This window comes from Xiphias gladius, chromosome 17 (genome assembly GCF_016859285.1).
Source record: "Xiphias gladius isolate SHS-SW01 ecotype Sanya breed wild chromosome 17, ASM1685928v1, whole genome shotgun sequence".
Classification (NCBI taxonomy): domain Eukaryota; kingdom Metazoa; phylum Chordata; class Actinopteri; order Istiophoriformes; family Xiphiidae; genus Xiphias; species Xiphias gladius.
This window is the reverse complement of record NC_053416.1, coordinates 20350363-20363762: the sequence shown is the minus strand read 5'-3', so window position 1 is coordinate 20363762 and position 13400 is coordinate 20350363. Positions and strand designations below refer to the sequence as shown.

Here is a 13400-nt window from a genome sequence, read left to right as displayed (position 1 = left end):
ACACAGCTTTGGTTCAACCCCCCCTGCATCCAGGCAGCAGCTTCCAGCACATGCAGTACTATCCTTCTGCTCTCCATCTCTTCTACTGTTCCCTCAGCCTCCAGCTCCATCCTTACCTCCACTGTACTACCTCCTGAAATATGGTTTTTAATAAAGGCAGGATAAATAGCTGCTCTAGCAGCAATAAAAATGAGGGATCTGAGGCTCTTGGCTGAGGAGTGTCTTGAGAAAATAGGAATGCACTGAGACAGTGCTCTAACCTAGCAGCCTGGCCACACAGGAGAGTTAGGGTGAACACTAGAGAAGGAGGCAGGATGCAAGAGAGAGATAAATGGAGAGTATTAAACTCACTGTGTGGTCCACTAGAACATTTGTGTTATTTACATTATTCTAATAAGTTATTCATATTTCATTTGAGTTGAAGAAGCAGCGGGCAACATAGTGGCCCAGGGAGGGGGCTGGGAAGAGCTCATTTGCATTCAGAACAGTGACCCCTTCTACCGCCATCTGCATAAAGATGGAGGAGAGAGGAGAGAGGGGAAGAGGCAGGGATGGTTTCAGAGAGAAGAGAGCAGGAGGGGTGAACAGATGCAGAAAGAAAAGAGAGCTCTGAATTTTCTTTTTCCAAAGTATAACGCAGAGAATATGTTCAGTATGAGTATTTCTAGGTCTGAAAAATGTGTGTGTGTGTGTGTGTGTGTGTGTATGGTAGAATAGGAAGATAATACGTAATGTTGTACTCTGGAGAATTAATGTATTAAAATCAAGTTGTGCAGGCCAGGTCTGGCTCCAAGATCCAGGCTATGTATGAATCTTTGCTGCCAATTCATTCTGGCCCGCCTATATCCACTCTGAGTGGGAATGCAACTGCTCGCCCCCAAACACAGCACAATATAGCATCGACATTCACCCTTTGTACATGCTTGACCATCACTTTACTGGTACCAAGTTAATTACTAGCTAAAACAGCTTAGTGTAACTGAAACACCACTAAAGCCCAGATTATAGCATACTCCAGGATGGACGTGGACAGCTGCAGACTTGCACATAGTCAGTGGACGTGCTTCTATATAAACTACAATCGGGGATATGTGTATCATGGCAATCAATACAATAGGTGCAGAGAAATCTCACTCAGAACCACAAATGTCACCTCACTGTGGTGCTCGAGATAAAGGATTAGGATCCATCATCTGGGAACCATAAATGTCCGTACCATATTCGAGTGCAATCCATCCTGTAGTGCCAGAGACATTTCACTAAAAACAAAAATGTCAACCTGCTGGTGGCGCTAAAGGAAAGGTCAAGGGATTGCCAAAGTCAGTAGGAAGATTTCATGACAATCCTTCCTATAGTTGTTCAGATATTTCAGTCTGGAAATTGTCATCCCATAAAGATACTTTGCAAGAGTGGATAAATACATAAATGCTGCACTGAAGGCAGATAGGTGGGGCACCGAATACTTCTTTTTAAGGAAACTAACTTTGATTGTAGTTCATTTAGGCTTCAAAGCTGGTACTTCTGTGATTACTGAAAGTTTAACGACATGTAAACAATTTGAGGGATTGTGACAACAGTTATATGTGAAAAATGTAGTGTTTGATTTTGAGGGCACTTCACTTTTCCTCTGTCTCTATTTTCCTCTCACACACAAGGCAGAACATATCCTTGGAGACTGCATCAGCCTTGTGTAAGCAGTGACCCTTGACAATAAGTGACAGATTCTGACAAGCAGACAGGGCTACATGTAAAATCTGTCTCACTCATTTGCACACCTTTTCTCCTGGGAATAACACAGGAGACTCTACATCATCCTCTCAGTGAGTATGTGACATATGTAGTGTACAGCACACATACTGTACAACTGTGAGCTGTCATTCTACCCATGTATTTACACTTTCCTATATGTCCAGAGTAGTTATAATCACTTGACAATATTTTTTTCAGTCCTCTGGTCTCACTTTATGCTGCAGTAATACTTGATATTTTCCACTAGCTATTAATCTGTTTCCATCTTTCTGTTGAGCTGTGGAACATCAATAAAATAATTAATCTGTAACACTGACACAATCTTGCTAAGTAGGGTATGGTTTGAGCTTTAGTGTTAAAATACAACAATGGTGTACACTACCCTAGACTAATCCTGTAGTTAGACTTCATACATGAGCAGCAGCAGTAATACATAAACATGTTTCTACTCTCAGGGAAATCTCAGGTGAGCCCATTAATCACTGACTTTTTTTAAACATTTTATCATTATTCTTGCTGACTGGCATCATTAGAGTATGCCTTGCCTCCAAAAATACACTTTGATCCTTTTTTCTTTTACCTGCCCATCTGACTTCTCAAACGCTCTCCACAGGATCATTAATGCAAGAATTACACCCAAATAGCCCATGAGGAGATGGAGGTTTTACCTTATAGTGATCTTCAGTTTTTGACTAATTTCACCCCAGGAGGCTGTTTTTGGCAGTATTATATTTGTTATATTTCTACTAACCTAGCTGCTACAACAGCATTAGTTTTCCAAGCCTAACAACTGGAACCACAGTACAGAATCCATGCAATACAAGCGTAAAGAGTAATTCGAATCATGAAGCTAACACATGCATATGAACACAATGGTCACTGAGGTTTAAAACTACATGCTACCAATACTAAAAACACAGTTAATTACAGGTCTTTTTTTGCAGTTCAATACCAACTGCCACACTGCAAATCCAACTTTGATAAAACAGTTTTAATCAATGGTTAAAATCCTGGACATAGGAGTTCCATCCTTAGAATAACAGGCGGTATCAGTTCTATTAAACGGTAATGCAATATATGATAGTGTGAATGTTAGTCTTTCAGCTAACTGACATGATAAAAATATGCAGGTAAGTCCAGCTTACTTGTTGACTATTAAAAGTGAACCATGCTTTTGTCAAATGGGAGGCTCTTGATTGGACCTGCAAGGTGAAGGTCACTGACAGGGGAAGCTGAGCAAGCACTACCGATAATGTCTGGTGACCACTACTGCCGATGTGAGCTGTGCCCTCTTCATTACTTCATTACTGCTGGTGAAGAGTTGGTGGAAGTCTCATGCTGAGCAACAGACCCATACACTGAAGAACTGGAAAATCATTTTTACTCAAGTGATCCTTAAATGTAGTTTTCAATATCTGATTTGGAAGTTATGTTTATGTGTATATTCCTGAGGGGTATAATGCCATATTTTGAAAGGCAATTGTGTTGCTACAAGTATTTCTTTGGTTTGTTTCTCTCATTAATGTGGTTTGTATTTTTTTGCACCGATTACATTCAAATAACAGCATAAATGGAGTTACTGTTTTGTCAAGGCTGAGTAGAGGTGAAAGAAGAAAAGAATTGTGGCAGATCAATAAATAATCGTTATTGTGTTTTTCCCTTTGCTGTAGAGCATTCTAACAATTTTTTTTAAGGACAGTTATGTTACGTACTTCTTCTAGCTAGCAAGGACTAAAAGTACAAAACAGCTGACAGGAAAGAAATGAACAACAAATTAATAAAATATAAGAAACATCAGAATAAAAGTAAATACTTTTGACAGTTTTACAGAAAATGTTCTAAATGCTGGGACTTATGTCAGTGAGAGATTTGCCTCTTCTACCAGCTGAAATAACAAAATGTTAATGGTGCCAGTGAGTCACTGTTTGATCTACTACATCAGTGGTTCACTTTGTTCTGTCACTCAAAACACATGTGACCTACTCTGCATTGCTCATGCAAAAGGTTAATGTTAACAAGCTAATACAATTACCATAATGAAGATACTGTATAATGTTCATGGATGATTTAAACAAATTAATGTTAAGTCAAGTTAAAATGCAGCATGCAACAATGTAGCTAAATGGTACAAAAATGAACTACAACATGTTCTGTTTTATTTTTAAGCATTTGATCAAACGTTCAAATTAATTACATAGGAGCAATAAAAGTAAAGTGTATCTAATTGCTTAACAGAGTATTAGCAGAAGGACAATTTCATATGTGCTGCAGTACAGACATCTAGAAAATTATCACACTCAATAACCAATAGTGACTGAGACTGGCATTAATACAAACCCAGGGGATTATCAGAGAATATATTCTTTGGTAATCTCCTGAGTGTATTTTGGTTCACATTAAGAGCTCTCCTTCCACAGAATATAATTCTAACTAATTTATCAAAAATACACTTTTCCAGGGAGTACTGACACAAATATGATACTTGAAAATGATCTACAAAGTAGAAGTTGTTTTTACACTCTGAAACAGTTGTGACACAAACTAATCTTTTCTCTCAGTTTGATGCAAAGAGACAGACCAGGGATTTCACTCTTAAACTGACATTTTGCTGACCCATTCTTTATCAAAAGAAGACTTCAACAGGCCAAGGCTAAGTTTATCTCCTCCTGTACCTAGTATGAGAGGTTTGTCTCACTCACCATCTTCAGTGGGTACATAAATGTTGAGGTAAAGGCAGTCTTCACTCTGGTTCTGAACATAGGTCGCTGCAGCATCCAGGTTGTCTGTGAACCACACTGGTAGCATGATCTCAGGTAAAACCCCGTGCACATTCTGGGGACACACAGGTGCAAAATGGGTGGCATTGCGAATCTCTTGCCAGGAGCCTGGAGCTTCGGGTGGCTGGAAGCGACGCTCGCCAATAGGTGCGGTGGCATATGGCACACCTAAGTACTGTTCCACTGGGCCCAAGATCTCATTGTTGAGCTCCTTCCTGATGCCACGGACCTTTCCATAGCCTGTGGATACTATGGGGTGTTTCAGGTCAACCCGTTGACATGAGGAAAGGGTCAGGTGTAGCACTAGTCCCAAGAGCCACACCAGACAGTGATTAGCAATCTGCTGAGAAGTATAATGATGCTTTCCACCATAGCCCTGGTGGCTGGCAGCATTGAAAGGAAAAAACAACATGTCCAAAATAAGGGCTCTTCTAGTCATATCACTAGGACTTCAGTTTGGTGTAGACTGGGATCACAAACTCAGTGGGTTATGGGAAATAACAAAGGCAAAAAGAGGGTGTGTGGAAAGGGACAGGTTAACAGTTTTCCTAGGGTGACATGGTGACGCAGAGGGTCAGGTAGCATTCTCAGGTAGACTCTGTGGTCTCATCCGTCTTCCACCTTGGAACTCCTGCTGGGTCCAGAGCTGCAGTCAGTCAGTGAGCCAATTACACCTGGAAGACACAGACAGGTTGCAGGTTTGAGTCAGTGTGTTTGAATGTGAAAGGTGTGCTTGTTAAGCCCTGTCAGTGTGTTTAAAAAGGCACAACAGGTAAAAAGATGAAGTGTCTGTTATCTCAAAAGGGAAGGAATAATTACACTTTACTGTAGACGATTCCTTTATAGTACCTGTATATTACCCCATGACTAAACTCTGCTTTTTTGTCAACCACAACAGACATCAAGGATTATATCTGTTATGTCATGTGATTTTGTCGTCTTGAAGATGATTTATTTAACCTGCAAATATTGATGTCAGTGAGAATCTGTTTCACTAAAATGTAATTCCAATGTGGCATAGCATTGCTAATCCCGGAACACCAGCGATATACAGTATCTACGAAGAAGCCAACTATGCAGACTTCATGAACCAATAGTTAAAATGAAGCATACAATGAGCAACAGTTATTTACTTTTAGTGTGAATAACCAATGCATAAGTCAAATTAATTCAAAACTCAACATATGTACTGCAGTAGCGTGCATCCGCAAGTTTTTATTTACCTGAAATGATCACATCTTTGTTTGACAACAATCTAAATAAATGATTGAAACTTAATGCATACACAATGACACACTGTACTCTAAAAAGACTGCATCATGGTAAATGCCTCCACAACTTTTGCAAACAAAAGTAATTTTCAAGACATGTACTGTGCATTTGTTACTTAAATGTGAATTTACGAAAATTCCTATCCTCTCTCTTAAATCAAAGATTGGGGAAATATCATTTATTTGGCCCTGCTAGCAGCGTAACTCAATGGATGGTAATACTGGTCTGTCAGTTTGTCAGTTAGGTCAGTGGGTTCACCACTTTAATCCTGTCTGAAATGTCTCCACAACTACAGGATGGACTGCTTTGGTACCACTGTGGTTTATTACTAAATACCTACAGAACTAATAACACTTCCATCAACCTCAGCTATACTTTATGTTTAGCGCTAATTAGCAAATCTTACAATGCTAAAACGCTAATCTAAGATGGTGACCACGATAAACATCTTAGCACTGACAGTGTGTGGATGTTAGGATGCTGACATTAGCATTTCGCTCAAAGCATTGCTGTGCACAAGTATAGCCTCGTAGAAACGTGAGCATGGCTGTAGACTCTTCGTGTTCTTCTCTAACAGAAGCAGAGTCCGCTTTGAATTTCAATTAATACTTTGTCATGTTAAGTTCAAAATTTAATAGTATTAATAGTATAAATTTTCATTGAATATGAAAACACCTGAAAAAAGGACATTTTTGCATGTCTCTGGGTTCAGCACAAGGGCATTTACTGTATCCACTGCTGTCTGTTTTTTTCAACTGTCATGTGAGCCAGCTAATTTATTGCTACTACTATGGAAAACGATATGAATATGTTTTTTTCCCTCTATGTATCTATCTTTTCTTTTGTGTGACTGCCATGTCATCTGACTACAATATCAATCCTGACTTACAATTTTACAGAGATTTGTAGGCTGTACTTAGAACTGCTCTGGATGATAAGTATCTGTAGAGTCCTGGTTTCCTAAATGCCTTGCCCAGAATCAGTGTCGCGTATCCAGATTTTGTATAGAGTTCATTTCACAGTTGACATCCGACCAGGTTATGGTCCACTACTATGAACAAGACTGTGGTTAAATTGTATTCTGCTTTCACAGGCTACCAGAAATATTGGAAACACTGGTTCCCAATTTAGAAGTTGAACTTGGGAACTAATGGGTTTTACAAATATTACTATTAAGATAAACTTACAATGAGCATGTTAAGGCAGGGTTCAGTGTCTTAAGAATATTTGGTCTGTTTGCTAAAACTTAATTTGCAGTCCAAAGGGAAACTTTTTCAATTACCATGGAGTAATGTGGCCCCTGTTTCATATTTTCATCTTCCATGATAATTACAGTACTTTGAAGTGTAAAACAACACATGTCTTGTAATTAACTTCAACCCACGGAGAACACAAAATAAATAAAAGCATATTCACACATCACTCTAAAGGGTTAACAAGCGAAAACCCCCTGGCCCCGCACCCTTCTCAGCCATCCACACTGTGTCAGAGTTAGCCTTTCCCTCTCAACTCAGTTCAGTTGGTTCTTGCTTCCCCATCATTACAGATGAATGGGCAGTGCTTATCGCACTCTGGCTTTGGGAGACAGAGCCGTTTAGGTGTGATAAAGGCTTTATGTGGCGCTAACTGTTGGTTGAATGCCACCTCATCCCTCCACCCTCAACCCTGCAATATCCACACTCCACTGCCAGCAAGCAGACACAAGGGATGACAGTAAAATACAGCACAAAGAGGGTGTGCAACATCACTGGAAGTTCAAAGTTAGTGATGTGAGAGGTACTCGGCTTCATTATAGGACAAAACAGTAACAAGCTGACTGGAAAAATAGTCAGTTCATTAAAGCCCTCCTAGTGACTGCATCTTATGACGACTCTACACATTCTAAGGAGGAGGTAAGATGTGTCAGGTCGCCCTGAATCCTTATCAAAAAAGTTAATACGCATACATAGTCAAGCTGAAAATCTAACTTAGAAAAAGATTAATGTGAATTATACACAGTACATGACTTTCTACACTGTGTTGAAAAAGAAAGAAAGAAATGAGGGAGATGTGTTTATTTCCCAAATTGTTCATCTCATTTTTGCATTACCATTATTTACCCAGCCAAGTCCATTTAAGGGAATTGCTTGTTATTTTGGGAAATTTGCTTATTCGCTGTCATGCCCAGAGTGAGACGATGAGGATCGATGCCACTCTCACATCTGTCTGTAAAGCTACATTTAGGAGATGTTTAGCTTTGCCTAGCATAAAGCCTGGAAAAGGGGGAAACAGCTAGTGTCTCTCTTCAGCACCTCTAAAGCTCACTAATTAACATGTTCCTTCCAGGAAGTCACTGCTCCAGGCCAAGAAGTAGTCCTGCTTATAACCCTCATGACACCAAAACGTGTCATTTTTTCTTTTTGGTTTGAGGTATGACTGGTTGAAAGAGCACTCGTTACCATACCGATTTAGCATTGCACTCCTATTATACTGTCAAACTTCCAATGGACAAGGATCGAATTTGATGCAGCAGAACCAGAAACATTGTCTTTTTTATTCCACACATTCTATATTGTCATATGTACGTTACATATGTAGTCCTAGACTGCTAAACAGACTTTGTTGATGTGTAAAATCAGTGGATTTCCCATTTAATGAGTGAGCTCTAAAGCTGCTGGTACGTAGATTTTGTCACTTTCAGACAGAGCCAGGCTAGCTCTTTCCAGTCTTTATGCTAAGCTAAGCGAACCGGCTGTAGTCTGACATTTAATATGATATGAGATATGAGTGGTACTGTGTCGATCTTATCAACCACACGAGAAGAATGCCAATTAAGTGCTTTAAAATACCACAGGATGCTTCTTAAAGGGGAATATGGAAGAAAGCCTAGAAAAAATACATCTTATATGTGACTGAACATACGCACAAGCCCAAGATACGCACAGTAGTTCCAGGGATGCACACTCTATTATGTCCTTACTGACTGGGATAGCATTGGTGTGGGTCAAATGTCTTTAGCCTGTCACAGTGTTCTCTGCATCGTCTGCTTCCCTGTATATATGAGCAGCGTTCACACACATGCACGCACATGTGTAAACTCAAATGAGGCATCAGATGTTGCATGTGAGTGGAGACTCTACAGTAAGCACAAATCAGTCTGTTCTCAACCTCTCACATGTGACTGGCAAATGGTAGCACCCTAACATCCCTAACATCTGTTCATGTCAGCCATCCGTGAGCTGAAATGGCATTGAGCGTGAGTCTTCACACATAAAATGGTATAAATTGACACACAAATCACCAGGCTGATGTAAGCTGTTTTCTGTTTGTTTTATATAATAGGTAGTCCTGTCAGCTGGAGCTGTTTGAGAAGGTAATGCCTCTCTGCCAGTGGCACACCTATGAATATGTTTAAATGGAATGGTCAGAGTGGTTTGAGGAAAATGCTTGTCTTGGGATTTTATATTGCTTTGTTTCCAGTTTAAGTGTTAAAACGACATGCACTACTTCAACTGTCAAACTGCTCTCCTCTGCTAGTCATCTACTGTCACCGTGCTGAGAAAAAGGGACCTTTTAATTCAAAAATAAAAATAAGCTCTGTATGTTTTATTCCATTGCAACCACAATGTCTAGATACAGTAATCAATTGTCTTTATGCATTAATAATTGAGTGGAAAGAGAACACCTTTTTGCAAGAGACATCACTAATGGTAGAGTTTGTATGCAATGACTTTGACAGTAAATCCATGTTATTCCTAGTCCGATATCTTGTCCGAATTATGGGCACACCTTCTGGTTATTCCTTGGTAATAGAATCATGGCATTTTATTAAAGGAGATGGATAAAAAAAAACCTTGTCTATAGAGCTAGTCAGAGCTTCCAAGTGCCCCATCACAACATCACTTATGCTAAGCTAATTTAGTTTGTTACTACTATCTAAGGCTTCTTTCTCAGGTCACACTTTCATCCTTCCTTGGTAGTAGAAGGCACAGATATGTTGACATTATTCTGTTTAAAAAAAAAGTTTGACATTTTGTAAGATGAATAATTTGTCTTTCTGACGAAGTGAGAGGCTAACGGAGGAGTGACTCCTGAAACTGGAAGCTCCTGAAGTTAAGATTACACTTGTCAGGCTGTGTATGTAGGCTCAGCCATAGGGCCTCATCCTCTTTTCACACTAGACATTGAAGCTGTCCAGAATCCGCCCCAACGCCTCCCTGTACAGATTGCCAGGGTGCACTGTGTGTTACAGAAATAGGAGATAAGGGGAGAAATGGCTGCCACTCCTGCGAAGTGCAGCCTTATTTCAGAGTTCATTTACTCAAAAGCCACCACTGGAAAAGTCTGACAGCTTCTCTCCTTTGTAATCTATAACAACTATATGATGTACCAAGAATGCTGAGACAACAGGGCGTGGGCTTCCTACAGTATCCAGCAAATTAGTTCATTTTAAAATGGGGTAGTGATAGGGCAGATTCCACCTATTCCTGTCAATTAGGATCATGTGTGATTCATTTACTTTGAGACCCAACTGTTTTTTTTTTTCATCATTTAATTATGGGTCACAACTTATGAATTTATTTGGTCATAACAATGTCACTAACTGTCCAACTGATTAAAAAAATGTCTTTTAATTAGATAAAAACAGTTAAGCCCCTAAAACGTTTTTGTCTTCAACTATGTGACATGTCACATAATGAAAACTGAAGCCTCTGAAGACAAGGGAAGGGCTGCAGACAGTAATAGGCAGAGATCTGGCAGACTTTATGTCAATCGAACTTTAAACTATATTAGGATTACTGTAATAGGATCACTGTTGAACCTTCTGAGAAGATACATATTTACTTTGTAATATATTCTTTCAAGCTGTGGAGATAAAAAAAAAAATCACTGCTGACTTCAACACTGTCATTAAAGCTGTATCTTCATGGAGCTGATGAGAATTTCTGTAACATATTGAGTGGGGAGGCTTATATGCTATGGACATCAGAGATAATAATATCCTCGGAAAGTATAAGTCACAATCAAGTGTAACTATTTGTGTCACAGTTTACAGGACTTTCACGACTCAAGGCTGCTAAGATACTGTAGTCAGCTATCATCTACATTACTTCTTGACAAAAAAATAATCTTTTTGTGCATGTTGTAACGGCTCAGTTGACATTTTACACACTGTGCAAAAACAGATATTTATTTAATTCAACTACTGTATGCTCACCACAGGATTAATGCTTTCCATTTTGGACACTGCACGAGCTTCACTTTGGCCCCACCCTCAGGCCAAATGACAACTTTGCAACCGTGCTAATTTTGAGCATTTGATGTTGCCAAGAGGATGAACCCTTTAATTCTAATGATCCCATGGCCTTTCTGCTACCACTACCGTCACGACGAATGTTGCATCTTTAGCAAATCGCTAACTGAGACAGTGTTGTTTGTTCCATGCTAAATTTTTTAATTCTGTTGCAAGAGACCTTTAGTATTATTTTGTTTTATATACCCAATCCCTCAAAGTACAGTGTCACTAGGTCTGGGTGACAGACACACATAAACACATAGTGAATTTACTTGTTAATTCCTTTCCTTAAGCTTTTATATACATTTATTTCTACTATATCCCATCTCCCAGACAGTCTGTCCTGATTTCTTGTTTAATCTCCACAGAAAATCAGTTCTAGAGAGCAATATCCAAATAAAGGTTAATCTGAATGGGAAAAATAAATATTTTAGGTTGGAAGTTCTTTTCACAGTGTTAATTTCAGGGAGACCCCATAATTGTGGCGAACCGCTATGTTGTTAGTGCGGAGAAAGGCTGTGGTCTTCATACCATAATTTATTCTGTTTACCATAAGAGCAGCTCAATCAGATACCACAGCCACTCCATCTGGCACTGCTTTCCTATCCTCATCACACTGCAGCCAGAAAAATGTGGGAATATCCACAAGGAAATACCACTTTACACTTATTATAATTGCGACACAATAAATGACTGCAAACACCTCATTTCTGCTGGACAGTTCCTGACTGAGCAGCAGAGGCCAAGCTCAATTTAAAACAAATTAAATGTCATTTCTGTGTTTCATTTCTTGACTACACTGCTCCATGAATTCACCCCAATAATTAACAACATGAAAACACAAATTAAAATTAAACTAGAACTGCTGCCTCACGGTTGTATGCCTCTGCCAAACAGTGAAGTTGCTAGAAAGATGGTCATAATTTCCCCTTCTGTTCTTGAATTATGGTATTGAATAATGGCCAGAAAAGTGTTTTTTCCAGAACATTATGATGTCCACAGTGAAGCTGACAGATTACGCTTTGGATATAAAATGTCATCACTTCATCAAATTATCCTATTACACATTTGTGTTAAATTTTGTCATAATCAGCACATGAATTCTTGAGCTATGGCCAAAAACAATGTTTTGAGGGGTAATGGTGACCTTGACCTTTGACCACCAAATTCTAATCAGTTCACCCTTGAGTCCAAGTTAGTGTCTGTGCTAAATTTGAAGAAATTCCCTCAAGGCGTTCCTGAGAAATCTCGTTCATGAGAATAGGACGGACGCACAAACCGAAAACATAATGCCTCTGGCCACGACTGTCGCCGGCGCAGAGGCATGAAAAAGTTCACAAGTGTTGAAGTAGAAGTTAATTAAAGGGGCCTTAATGAAGCATCAATGAATGCTACTGAAGCAGCAGCAGGAATCATAAAGCAGCAGGCAGTAGGAGCAGATAGGAGATGTAAGACAGAAGGCCTTCTGTCACTGCTGGACCAGAAAATCAATATGTTGCTGTTGGTCACTACTGTTCTTTCTGCTTAACACGTGCAGATCACACGGAAAACCCTTTATCTTACGGCTCTCCACACCAGCACACGAATAAAGTATGATATGTTGACAGCTACTGGTCAGACACCCTTTAAAATCTGGTCTGGATGAACGTTGCTGCCTTTAAGGTACTTTTACTTTTTATTTATCTGTTCTCTTAGTGTGTTTGGTAACTGTAAGTGGGAGAATGTGTCATAATGAAGCCAAGCAGTGTTCACAATCTGGTGGCACACTAATTAGCGATGATCTAGGTGAAATGCTAGCTGTCTGTGGGCGAACACACAGTTTGAGCGAGCAGTCTGACAGCTGCTTTGCCTCAAGCTTAAAGCTAATTTAAGAAGAGAATAGAATGGCCCACTAAGTTAAACAGAGATGACATCTTAACCATATAAACATGATTGCCCAGTCTCGCCGATATTCTGTTAAATGAAAAAATTCAAATAAAAATAATAATGCTGATGATTATCTTTTTCAAGCTAGTAAAAACAGGGAAAACACAAAAGGCGGTTGCAAAGATGAAGACAATACATAAAAGTATGTCTAGAGGGGTGCAATTTAAAAGGAGATTTACAGGATAACATTAAATTAACTAGCTTACGTTCCTAAGGCGGGCACGTACAATGCTAAGCCCCCCCTAGCAAAACTGCAATCAGCTTTATTCTTGACTCTAGACTGAAGAAGAGTCAAAAGAGCCCGAGGAGCTCAGGCTGACAGGAAACTCAAAAGTCTGAATGTAGCCACAGGCCAGACGTTACCTACTTTAAAATGTGATCATTGAAAAGTGATGACACCA

The 13400-nt window shown here is 39.4% G+C and overlaps 1 protein-coding gene across 2 annotated transcripts in view; it reads right to left on the bottom strand.

Moving 5' to 3' along the window:
* The window catches only part of nlgn2b (neuroligin 2b), a 59070-nt gene that overhangs the window by 28938 nt on the left and 16732 nt on the right, over positions 1–13400 (bottom strand). For both annotated transcript variants that reach the window (XM_040151370.1, XM_040151371.1), the window contains exon 2: positions 4449–5200. In XM_040151370.1, coding sequence (XP_040007304.1) covers positions 4449–4965 — 517 coding nt within the window. In that variant the 5' untranslated portion in view covers positions 4966–5200. The remainder of the gene's footprint in view (positions 1–4448; positions 5201–13400) is intronic.